The sequence below is a fragment of the Mixophyes fleayi genome, chromosome 7 (genome assembly GCF_038048845.1).
Source record: "Mixophyes fleayi isolate aMixFle1 chromosome 7, aMixFle1.hap1, whole genome shotgun sequence".
Classification (NCBI taxonomy): domain Eukaryota; kingdom Metazoa; phylum Chordata; class Amphibia; order Anura; family Limnodynastidae; genus Mixophyes; species Mixophyes fleayi.
Genome location: NC_134408.1, coordinates 22,435,714 through 22,448,958, shown reverse-complemented (window position 1 = coordinate 22,448,958; position 13,245 = coordinate 22,435,714). Strand labels below are relative to the sequence as shown.

At 43.5% G+C, this 13,245-nt stretch overlaps 1 protein-coding gene across 2 annotated transcripts in view; it reads right to left on the bottom strand.

Moving 5' to 3' along the window:
- The window catches only part of PKD1 (polycystin 1, transient receptor potential channel interacting), a 99,120-nt gene that overhangs the window by 23,985 nt on the left and 61,890 nt on the right, over positions 1 to 13,245 (bottom strand). For both annotated transcript variants that reach the window (XM_075179321.1, XM_075179322.1), the window contains exons 15-23: positions 12,732 to 12,881; positions 12,154 to 12,297; positions 11,300 to 11,579; positions 10,323 to 10,536; positions 9,778 to 9,937; positions 8,509 to 8,655; positions 7,855 to 7,999; positions 2,198 to 2,800; positions 1,016 to 1,172 (exon numbers count right to left, since the gene is read on the bottom strand). In XM_075179321.1, the coding sequence (XP_075035422.1) occupies positions 1,016 to 1,172; positions 2,198 to 2,800; positions 7,855 to 7,999; positions 8,509 to 8,655; positions 9,778 to 9,937; positions 10,323 to 10,536; positions 11,300 to 11,579; positions 12,154 to 12,297; positions 12,732 to 12,881 (2,000 nt within the window). The remainder of the gene's footprint in view (positions 1 to 1,015; positions 1,173 to 2,197; positions 2,801 to 7,854; positions 8,000 to 8,508; positions 8,656 to 9,777; positions 9,938 to 10,322; positions 10,537 to 11,299; positions 11,580 to 12,153; positions 12,298 to 12,731; positions 12,882 to 13,245) is intronic.

The following is a 13,245-nucleotide window of genomic DNA, read 5'->3' as shown; positions in this document are numbered from 1 at the left end:
AATACTGAAGTACTGTACCAAATTGTGGAAAAGTGCAATAAATGCAGACCAGGAATACAAAACAGACATCCCTCTAGCACAATGTATAGATAAAAGGCTACGATATTTGGAGTCACTAAGGTTTATGTTTGAAGTTCATTCAACAATTTCTTGAACAATTCATCCAGAATCGAACTTGCTAGAACACTTTTTAATTCTATTGTTCTATTTTTGCCTGAAATACCAACTGTACCAATGACTGCGCCAACTGAAATAACCATTTAGTTAATTAAGAATCGCTAGACATTACAGTGTGATGTACGTCATACTTGCTGACCTCCCAGAGGAGAGGTGAAGTGTGAGTAAAAAGGGGGGTGGGGCGCAGTGAATCTCATAATTTGGCCACTCCCCGCCATGTAATCACCCAATTGCATTATATCAGGAGGGGGTCCAAATAGCATCATGGAGGCCCCCCATCCAGCCCACTGCAATAGGAAGTAGGCAGAATGTGGGAGAATAGCCGGCTCTCCTGCGAGTCCGAGAGACCAACCCAGAATTCTGGAGTCTTCCGGAACTTTCAGGAGAGTTGGCAATCATGATACAGGCAATGGTTATATTACCATATTGATTGTCCAATTAAAGTTCAACCACAGTAGAAGTAACCATTTTGTTCATGAAAACTACGGCCTATCAGAGATACCTCTTGTTCCTTGTGAATTGGTTGGCTGAATTTGAAGGTTGGCCCAACCCACAAAATGGCTGCCCCTCCAATATGTGTCTCACAAATTGCCACAGTGATATCCATGAATCCCGTCTCATGAATCTGAATGTAGGCACAAAATGTCTACCGTCATCCCCGTGGGTCAGTGATAGCACTGGTTCCTAAGAAATTGATAGGCTGCATTCCCATGTGTATAGGTACAGCCAACAAAATGGCTGCCTCCCACTGTGTGTAGAAGATGGATGCACTTTAGTCAAAAGGTCAGATATGAACCTGAGCCCACCACATCTACCCCTTTCTCTGTTGTTCTCTTACGTGGGAGGGATGAAGAACGTGTACAACTTGTGGTCATCTCCTGAGAAAGCGTCTGCCTTGACCTGCTTCATGTCGCTGTAGTTGAACTCGTTGGGGTGACCGGTTTCATGTAGGTAAACAGAGATGTATGGATCCCGTTCGTCGCTTGTGTACCGGGCTGAACAGAAACAGGGACAATCCTTTTCACTAAGAAGGAGCTCAACAAACACATACACAACAACCACATATCTGCTGTCTCACAATTACAGGAGAAGACTTACACCAAGGCCGCACTAGTTTACAGAGTAAATGAAGAGGCTACAATTTGCAAAAATCATGCACGACCATTCTGCAAGCCGGTGATCTAGCCCATTAGCGCAGAGGGGATTTGTGCATGTAAATATTTAGAAATCTGCGAGCATGGATATTCGGAACTGTGGGTGCTCAATGATATGATAATAAAGAATGGTTTTTACTCCATTACAGTAGGGCGCCTTCAGTTTACAGTTGTGGCTGACAACAAAATTTAATGTAAGCTATATGTAACGGCAAGAGTTGCCCACAACTTATACTAAATGAATAAAGTCCAAATCCAATCCATAACATTTAGCATTTCATCTACAATTAGCCAGTAACAGTCATCCCAAATGGCAACAAAACTGGCTACAGCAGTAACAAAAGCAAAATGCAAATGCTGTACATACAATTAATTAAATGTAGCCTGTTTAAAAGAAAGCAATGTTGCTATTAGACAGTGATGATGAATCATGTGTATTTTTTAAATGATATAATATACTTCAAATAACTGATGTTTATATTAAATATATTTATTCATTTTGGCTTACATTCTCAGACATAATAGAAAGGTTAATACATAAACAGTGACCTTGTCTATTAAATTACTGACATGCTGTGCTTTAACATTTCAACTTTTTTGTCTGATCTCTTTCTACATTGTTTAAGAGCTTTGGGGGGGAGGCTACTGCTTTTTATAATAGAGCAGAGAAAAATTTAAACTTACATCTTTAACAAAGCTGCAGTGGAAAGCCAGGGTTAGAGCGAGCTATGCATTTTAACTGTATGTATGACAATTGAAACTATGGAAATTAGTCGTCATTTAAACTGATGGCTCTTATGTACAAGAAGCCGTCTTCTTATTTCTGTTCTTAAAATGAAATGCACAGAATAAAGTCACTCACTCACCATCCTGCACCTTATAAGTGAGCTGTATATGGAGGCCCGCGTTCTCGTTACTGCTCTCTGCTTTGACCATCACTTTCACCGAACGTAGGCTCTCGATGGAAGCCACACCCGCCGTGATGTTACCGACGCCGGTGCTGTTGGCGACACTGACCGTGATGGCCTTCTCGGAATCCAAGCTCTCAACGGGGATCTGGCTCCCATTACTAGTCTGGAACTCCATGGAAGCTACTTTGGTGGACACAGTGTAGTTGTTGATGAAGCCGAAGGGGTACGGATTGGAGTCTACTTGGAACATGACCTGAATGATGTCTGTTAGGTCTGGGAAAGTGCTGTTAAACCCTTGTGGGATGAAGAACTGGCAGCCTGTCCTATTACTGTAGCAGAGCAGGTTGAGAGGATCCGATCGCTTGCCCTGGGCCAGGATCTCTCCCCCCTGCAGGGTCAAGGGTTCCTCATTCAGCACCCTGGATTTCATCATAATCCGCATGAGGTCGGAGGAGAGGTTGTAAGCCTCGGAGGCCACGATTACAGTGTTGACGCCATCACACAGCTTCCCTCCTCTGTGAACAGAGGATTTGGTATTTACAAGGTAGATGACATCTCCTGTAATGGAAACGGGATTATAGCAATAATCTTTACAAAAGTAAATAAATAAATATCAACAGCATGACTTATCCAAAAACAAAAATGGCAATTCAAGAGGAACACAGAGGTGCTGGAAATGTGTAGCCTATTTTGACTTCCTCTTTATGAAGGGTTGAACATGTAATAAGAAGTCAGTCAAACATGGCTGATTCAGGTGGCCCCCTATAACTAGAAGACAAACCAACACAAATGAGCAAATCCTTCATAAGTGCACAGGGCAAATTTACATTCACATACTGAATGTGGAGGCATTAGCCCACATGGCTTTCTGTACTTCTTGAGTCCTGATTCTGAAAGCAAGATGTGAACTTGGTTCAAAGCACTGCCCACTTCTCCATTTATTCTAACATAAATATGTATATCTTACTTATTAGTGTATGGAGGGAAGCTAGAGAAGGGGTCGCAGAGGGAGAGGGAGAGCGAGAGAAGGGGTCGCGGAGGGGGAGGGAGAGGGAAAGCGAGAGAAGGGGTCGCGGATGGGGAGGGAGAGGGAAAGCGAGAGAAGGGGTCGCGGAGGGGGAGGGAGAGTGAGGGAAGGGGTCGCGGAGGGAGAGGGAGAGTGAGAGAAGGGGTCGCGGAGGGAGAGGGAGAGTGAGAGAAGGGGTCGCGGAGGGAGAGGGAGAGAAGGGATCGGTGAGGAAGAGGGAGAGAAGGGATCGGGGAGAGAAGAGGGAGAGAAGGGATCGGGGAGAGAAGAGGGAGAGAAGGGATCGGGGAGAGAAGAGGGAGAGAAGGGATCGGGGAGAGAAGAGGGAGAGAAGGGATCGGGGAGAGAAGAGGGAGAGAAGGGATCGGGGAGAGAAGGGGGAGAGAAGGGATCGGGGAGAGAAGGGATCGGGGAGAGAAGGGATCGGGGAGAGAAGGGATCGGGGAGGAAGAGGGAGAGAAGGGATCGGGGAGAGAAGAGGGAGAGAAGGGATCGGGGAGAGAAGAGGGAGAGAAGGGATCGGGGAGAGAAGAGGGAGAGAAGGGATCGGGGAGAGAAGAGGGAGAGAAGGGATCGGGGAGAGAAGAGGGAGAGAAGGGATCGGGGAGAGAAGAGGGAGAGAAGGGATCGGGGAGAGAAGAGGGAGAGAAGGGATCGGGGAGAGAAGAGGGAGAGAAGGGATCGGGGAGAGAAGGGATCGGGGAGAGAAGAGGGAGAGAAGGGATCGGGGAGAGAAGAGGGAGAGAAGGGATCGGGGAGAGAAGGGATCGGGGAGAGAAGGGATCGGGGAGAGAAGGGATCGGGGAGAGAAGGGATCGGGGAGAGAAGGGATCGGGGAGAGAAGGGATCGGGGAGAGAAGGGATCGGGGAGAGAAGGGATCGGGGAGAGAAGGGATCGGGGAGAGAAGGGATCGGGGAGAGAAGGGATCGGGGAGAGAAGGGATCGGGGAGAGAAGGGGGAAGAGAAGAGGGAGAGAAGGGATCGGGGAGAGAAGAGGGAGAGAAGGGATCGGGGAGAGAAGAGGGAGAGAAGGGATCGGGGAGAGAAGAGGGAGAGAAGGGATCGGGGAGAGAAGAGGGAGAGAAGGGATCGGGGAGGAAGAGGGAGAGAAGGGATCGGGGAGGAAGAGGGAGAGAAGGGATCGGGGAGGAAGAGGGAGAGAAGGGATCGGGGAGGAAGAGGGAGAGAAGGGATCGGGGAGAGAAGAGGGAGAGAAGGGATCGGGGAGAGAAGGGGGAGAGAAGAGGGAGAGAAGGGATCGGGGAGAGAAGGGGGAGAGAAGAGGGAGAGAAGGGATCGGGGAGAGAAGAGGGAGAGAAGGGATCGGGGAGAGAAGGGGGAAGAGAAGGGATCGGGGAGGAAGAGGGAGAGAAGGGATCGGGGAGGAAGAGGGAGAGAAGGGATCGGGAGGAAGAGGGAGAGAAGGGAGGAAGATCATAGGATGTAATAAGTACAATGCAAATATATGTCTATAGACTAGAGTATAAACTCAGCCAAGAGACAACTTTCTGAATATATAGTGACCAACATCTGTACAAATTTATCGAGCGCACATATGGTCTGGCCGAGCCTGATGTCAAATTCTGAATCATAGGTTGGCTTTAGTTCACACAATTAAATATCTGACAAATGATAGATCTTCCCTATATCTCTAGAAGCCCTTTACAATGTTGTCACTATAAATCCCCCCTCCCACCCTCCACAAGGAGAGAACTCATAATTCACCATGAACTCTTTCTTACCCAGCCTCGTGTTTAAGCCCAATGACATAATTAATGCTCTGTATATAATTCCTCCTGTGTAATTAGCACGGTTCAATAGCTGCAGCAGGAAAAGGTTTCTCTGGAATATTTATTGCTCTTCCAGTCTCATTTAAGCAAAAAAAAAATGTTCACTCACAAGCTTGATTAGACAAATGAAATTACATTTTATTTTATTTAAAAAATGACCAAACTTTATGGAGGAAAAAACACAACTTTGATCTACAACAGAAAAAATTATTTTATGTGCGATGCGTGATTATTTTTTCAACCAATAAACGAATATCTGCAGTTTCAGTGCTGTTGCTTAGCAACCTGGGCGCTAATTCTTAGAAATACCCAGTACGTTAAAATGGAGCAATTACAATGGTCGACTGACTATGTAAATTGATTCTAGCACAATCGGAAAAAATGGGGACAGTGGTTTGGAGATAAAAATTAGATATATGAAATTATGTGGCAATGAGACAACCAGTGTTTTAAAATATGTACTGTACTATTATTATAGTACATATAAGCAAAGATTCTATAAGGATACGTTTGCCAAGATCTAAGAAAACGATAATAAAAAACTTTTCGTATGTGGGTATTGGGTCATTGCGGCCAATACATGCCATCTCTCCTCCTGTTTCCACCACTTCTAACTCTGCTCTCCAGCTACTTAGCCCTCCTCCTCGAGGCTTCACTCCATGTCCACTCTCGCTCCCTCTTCCCCACTGGGGGTCTCCCTGTCTTCCGCGCCCTCCTTCTTGGGCCCTGTCATTTGCGGATCCTACCTCCCCCTTCCCCGCCCTCTCTAGCTGTGCATTGAGCTTACTGAGTTGCTGTGCTTACTGTTCTGTGCTGTCTCCCATTGTATTGTAATTTGTTTGTCTCTGTACAGCGCTGCGGACGCCTTGTGGCGCCTTATAAATAAAAATTAATAATAATAATAATAATAATAATGCTCCTCTATGACTACATGCGGATTTAAGACACCAGTGGGTAAGGTGCCTCAGTGTACCACTGTGGAAGAAAATATTCATGCACAATGGATCAGCAGTGGGTAGAGGAGACTTAAGGTGTCCATACATGCGGACATTAAGTCTTCTAAAACAGTATGTATGGAACCACTGGTTCCGGTCAACGTCTGAAGATCCAGACAGGAGATAACAGCAGTATGTCTGCAGTCATTATCCGACCGTACAAACTGTGCCTACTTCAGATTTCACCACAAATGTGTGTGGCCATTATGGACATAGATCTGGCAACTCGGCCATTGAGCAACAAGAAAAAAAGAAAGTTTATTAGGTGCACTATTGCTCTCTCTCTCTCTCTCTCTATATATATATATATATATATATATATATATATATATATATATATATATATATATATATATATATATATATATATATATATATACACACACACACACACACAAGTTAACCCGTGCATGATACTCATGCATTCTAGTCAAATCAAGCTACTTAAGGTGTTAAAAAGGTTGTCATGCATTTGGGCTATAGCCCAGGCCTCCTCAGGGGAAGAGCGTTACTTCCCGACGCAAGCGCCCTTTTTTAACGTGGTTTTGTCCACATGTCACCACCTCATCATTTTTCTCCATCACCTCATCCTTCATCTTCATCGCCACATCCTTCATCAAGCTACTTAAGGTGTTAAAAACGCCCCACTGTCACCCCCGGCAACCACTCCCAACTGTCACTTCTCCTTCAAGAAATATATAGGTCAGTGTATAACTCTGCCCAGCAGGTGGCGCTGCAGCTTGGTTTTTTTTTTTCACACACGCCACTAGGCATTTATATAGTAGAGATATATATATATATATATATGTATATATATATATATATATATATATATATATATATATATATATATAAAAAAAAAGAGAGAGATGAGTAAATAAATTAAAACTTAATTTTTATTCAGCTGTGAAGATCAGCGAAGTATAAAATTATATTCTCCATAAAACAACTGTGGGCTTTAAAATTAGCTGGATACGCCAAAAGCCCTGTATATAATGTGATTTGGGGATTATTCTGATACTCTAATAACCCTAATATGCAAACAATTGAGCCTGGGTTAGTAGATATGTAATTCACATCCCATACATGATTAATGCTATAGCCGCAAGAAAAAGGTAAATTACCCTAATAGAATATGTATTCCTACAGGATTTAATAGCTGGTATAAGATCAAATCGTGTCTTGCTATATACCTAGTAAGCTCTATCTAACTGTGAATCTATTGGAGCAATGAAGTATATATGAGAGGACCCCTATAATCAGACAGGCAGCAGGAGCATACGCACGTTTCGCTGTCTGTGCTTAATCGTGGCACTTGGCCCTTGAGACAAGAGGCAGAAGACGCCTTTATATGGGTTACCACTAACCCGAGACCTTGTGATGAGAACTCGGCTTGGTACAAGGGGTTGCACTTCAACCTGGCTTATAAGTAATGTAAAGGTCCGTACACAGGAAGCCTATCGGGACCGAAATGATCATGGATATATGCACAGGGCAAGTTTAATCACAAAATCAAAAGCGTTGGTAAAGTAATTGGGATAATTTGAGATACAACTGCTCTGGAGATTCAGTTGATGTTCAGTCCCATCCAATGAAGCTACAGCCATAAAGGCCAACATAAAAAAAAACAAAAATACACAATTTATAAGCAGTAAAAAGTTATTGCAGTTATTATTTCAATCCAGTATCAATACTAGCCCAGCAAGCACAGATATATCTGACGATATGGCTACACCTCCAGAACCACTTCATCAACCAGTAAAGTTCTACAAGAACGTCTCCTCTCCGTAAGGGCTCACCCATGATATTCAGGATATTGTCTGCGATGGTAGTTGGGGTCATCATCCCTTGCGTCGTTTCGTTCTGCAGAATGTTCATCATGGCCTCCAGTTTGTTGAGAGTTTTCCGCTGACAAAAGGTACAGGCCAATTCTTTGCTGGCCACCTTGAGACAGACGAGAAGATACGCTTCTGGTCATCATCAAAAAAACGAAACAAATACTACATAAAAACCAGACTACGTACATACAATGCTGACGAGGAAGGCGAGGTGTAGACTTTGAGACAGACAGTAAGGAGGGCCCTTCTAACATGGGTTACAATATTTTAATGTTGGAGAAAATGACAGTGTCAAAGTGTGGCAATATGTGCAGTAACACCACATTCCAATCACTCTATTTACACCACTCCCTTACAGCGTACCAGGATGTGTACCATGCTGTAAACATATATAGGTGGCGGCCATTTTGTCGGAGAACACACCCTACCGATCAATAGGAGTGAGACATGAGTCAGACCTTGGGCTATTCCGTTTTAGCTTTCACATACTGAAATGACAGGCTTCATTCTCCTGAATACTGATTCACCACACAAAACGGCTGCCTCCACTGTGCATAGGCAATGGGTACACTTTAATCCCAGCATGCCCTTTGCCATGCGGCTCTTGTTTCTTACCGTACACTGCGCAAGCACGGCTGTGATCTGTCGTATATCATCCACGGTGTTCACTTTCAGGGATATAAGGGCGTCTGTGATTTTCTGACGTACAATACCCAGGTTCAACTTGCTGGCCTCCTCGTGTGTGTTATTAACCTGTTCATACTGAGAGGAGACAGAGCGGTGTCAGCCAATGCCCAAAATCAAGTAAAATACTTAAATAAGACACTAAGGGGGAATTCAATTCCCCCCCAAAGTACAGCCACGCTAAAAGTATTACCGTTATTACGGTAATAGTGCGCGTAATTACTGTTATTACGGTAGTTCTAACTCCGACTTTTTGCTCGCAGCTCAGAGAAAGCCGGGTTAATATTACCGTAATAATGGTAATATCTGTAACGCGGCGGTACTTCGGGGGGCATTGAATTCCCCCCAAAGGACACTAATGAGCTCAAGTATGTTTAGTGAATCTTTGTACTCTAAATACTGTGCTTGAGTTTGTAACTATTTGTGTAAGCAAACATTATTTGTTAAATTTCAGTGAGCCGATCTTTTCTCAAGTGAGGTCTAACTGTGCACAGGGCTCAGCTACGAAACTATAACTGTAAAGCAGTGACAGCACCTAGATTACACTTCCGGGGCCACTTGGACAGTAATCTAACCTTCATAAAGGGCCACAGAGCTCAGTAATAATTTGGAACAATACATTTAATCAAAGAACAAGACACCTATCCAAAATAACATATCGTCCGGCATTTTAAACAAGAATTAGAAGCATAAGTAAGAAATTGGATAATAACGCAGGAAGGAGCTGGGGGCCGCAGGTGAAGGCTCGGAGGGCCACATGTTGCCCAACAAATGCTATAACATTTATTTTAATTAACCCAAGATGTTTTAAGTAAATTTCAATGGAGTGGCCAGAGACCTTTCTTTTGAATATCATGTTACCAATAAACGTGCTTTACACCATTCATGTTGCATTCCCAAAGACTGCTTGGCAAAACAAACCTATTTTATGTCCAAGAAGAATATAGTATTTAACGATTACATTTATCTGTTTGAAATAATAATGATAATAATACTACATGTGTTGATCGGCTTTTTCAGCTGGCTTTAATGACATGAACTAATGATGACAACCCAGGTAGCCATGGCAACTTCGGAATCTCAGAATCTGTCATCAGTTCCCTTTGTACAGTGAGAGGTGATACACATGGGATGCACACACCTGTCATCTTAAGGTTTTATTGGATCAATGAAGAGAGAGGAATACAGCAGATTGTTCACCTCATTGAGAACGGTGATGAGAGCCAAAGAATACTCTGCCACATGCTGGGGGTCCCCCTGCTTCAGCAAGCCCTGCAGGGCGGTGTCCGTGAGGTTCTGTAACCAATGTGCAAGGCTAGGGAAGCCGTTGTGGACGACGGGCATGGCAATAACCAGGGAGCTGTATACAAGGAAATATCACATGAAGAAACAGGTGCAGCGTTGCCCAAAATCAATATGTCATTATGGGGGACAGTCTGCAAAGTGGAGGAATCTGAAAGTGTTCTTGATCATTTTAACTTCATATTCTATTACACAAAAAATAGTAATAACATTGTAGAATACAGGCGAAAAAGGACTTCTGCCTGAAATCACCTGATAAAATATAACAAACACACTCTTGTGGCCATTTCACATATAGGGTGTGAAAACGTACCCAGCATAATTATTTTAAATAGGCAAAAAAATTTACTGGTAAGGCAAAAGTTTCCATTCCTCCTCTTTTACAAACTATCCCCACGTATGAATAGATGAAGAATGAATATCTACTTTCTTGATCCACTTACTGGTTTAATGCCACAGCCACTGCCCCCTGCTGGTCCTGCACCAGTATGGAAAGTTCCACCAAGGAGTTGGACCCGTGGTAGCCTACAGGCAGGAAGGTGCTGTGCTCTGCCCGGATGCCTTTGTAGACCCAGAAGTCATCGCAATGGCCAGGCCGGCATCGCTTAGCTCTCAGAATGAACACAAGGGACACCCCATCCTCGGTGTCCCTCCACCCTACAAAGAGAGACAAACTCTGCACATAGTGACCTTCAAAATGTACTGGGCACATGTACTGAAAGATCTACAATAATATTTCTCAGACATGGAGAGAGCCATGGCACTCCTCTCCATTGAACATGGGTGTTGTAGCATATGATGTTATGCTGTGTGGAGTTTGTATGTTCTCCCCATGTTTGCGTGGGTTTCCTCCGGGTGCTCCGGTTTCCTCCCACACTCCAAAAACATACTGGTAGGTTAATTGGCTGCTATCAAAATTGACCCTAGTCTCTCTCTCTGTCTGTCTGTCTGTGTGTGTGTTAGGGAATTTAGACTGTAAGCTCCAATGGGGCAGGGACTGATGTGAATGAGTTCTCTGTACAGCGCTGCGGAATCAGTGGCGCTATATAAATAAATGATGATGATGATGATGATATGATAAATCGATAAGGCTCATCAGATCTCCAGCTCTTTCAAACCCTCCATGATTCCTCCAGAGGCGAACGAGTACTACAACATTCTATTTCTATATACTTGAATATTTTATTTATATTATGGATGTAATCATACACATCAGGGAACATTCATGAAAACTGGTGCCCAGGATAGAGGTACTGTTACCCGTAGCAACCAGATCATTTATTTTTATGTAGGGATTCTACAAATGAAAGCAAACTTCTAATTGGTTGCTGTAGGTATTTGCAATTTTTTTCTTGCCTACTTGTTTTCTATTTTGTGACTGTGTTCTGTGTATCGTGTTTTGGGTTCATACGGCGCTGACCTGTACAATTAAAGTGGACTGGCGTGGTCAGAGCTTGTATGGTCCCATTGGGATGGATCGAACAGGATCCTCCGGAAGGTGGGCTGTTGGGAAGCAGATCTATGGAAGCGAACCCCTCTTCCTCCATGGTAGGGTCACTGACATGAAGAGTAAATGTGTACCCCTCTCCGTCTTTTAACACTCCCTGTCTGAGCACCAGGTTCATCTCGCGGTCTCCGGTGGTTGTGGTGCTGGCGTTGAGGACCAAGGTCTTGTTGCTGAAGCTCTGAGCTGTCCACCTCTGTCAAGAAAAGACTTTAACTAGAAACATAGACCAAATAACTTGATAGTATACAGAAACGTCATGATCCTTTAGATTCCACAGGAGTAAGAGAGCCTAAGCTGGTGACTAAAACTACAACAACAACAACAATAATGCCGCAATAAAAGAGCCAGGCCAAAGTGAAGTATTTCACATAAATAATAGGAATGACCCCCAACCCATTCAGTGAACAACAGGTTTCAAGCAAGACTCAGGTTACAAGAAACCAAAATTAAATCCATATTTTCTGTAAGTTTATGGTGCAGGACACAGAGTTAAAATTACAGATCAAAGTTTATTATTTAGACCTAAGCTGCTTAATTCCAATAAGTAAATCAAGGCTTGGGCTGAACAACAGAATCTTAATCTGAATCTTAAAACATGGAATTTAAGCACTTCAAATATTAATATATGATTTAGAATGAATATTGCACAATCCTACCCCCCCAATGTCTCGCAGTGTCCCCCAATGGTAGGAAAGAGAAAAGCTATATAAAGCTCTGGGTAAATGCCCTGTCATCGTTATAACAAGCAAGCGGTATGATGATCTCACCCCAGATCTGGCCTCATTGTGACAGTTCGTGCAGGATCCTTCCAGATAAATATAGGAGCTGGCACTCACTTCATACACGGATTGCGCTTTGCACGATACGCACTTCAGCGACACGATAGGCACACTACCCTTCTTTATTAACACCTGCAACAAAAAGAAGGGCGCGTTTCACCTATATAATAATGCTTAAGCAGAGATCAGTGCAGTAATCAGAAAATAAACCAGTGTTTCTATTCCTTGTAGAGTGATCATATATCATTTTTTATTACCATTGTACAGTCCCTGCAAATGTGAAACCTTTATACGATAAAAGATATTAGCATGTAATACAGAATAATGAGCCCCATGCACTGGTATGGGTTATATTACCTATTGGGGGTACTTGAAGAATAATATCGAGAATCAATGTCTCGTATCTTACTTGCAAACTCCCCTGTAGATTACTGTGTACAACTACTCCAACAACCTTTGTAAGTTACATACAGCCCTTTGCTTGTCCCCTTTACAGGGGAAGTTTGGCTTACAGGGACTAGCTGAAGGAGAATATGGAAAGTATCAGTGTATCATTAGTCACTGACCGTTTGATTGGTGGATTCTGCGTTCCTGCCAGGTTTGCTGACGGTCAGAAAAAACGTGTACTCCACATCCGCTTGCAGGTTCGACTTGTGAATGCACCATTCACCCAGATCTGAAGTGACCTTTGAACTGCAGGTAAAACTTTCAAGGTTCTAGAATGCAAACACAGACACACAGGGTTCCTTCATTATACATGCCACAAAGTTCTTTAAAGAAATTTTAAAATGCCACCACTGTACCGTTTTAAACTGACAACTACACACAGCGGATAAAGACATTTGGTGGGCTGGACCAACACGGTCACTAGTCCCTTGTGCTGCCTCACAAATTTCATCATTGATGTTACTCGTTCCCAGTGACATAACCAATCCAATGTGTGACACACAAATTTTTTTGCAGCGATGGCCCTGGTTTTTGGTGTATAGGCTGCATTATCAAGAATATTGGCTCACAAAAAGGCTGCCCTCATCTGGTAAAGGTTATGGGTACACTTAAAGCAAGAACTATTTTGAACTT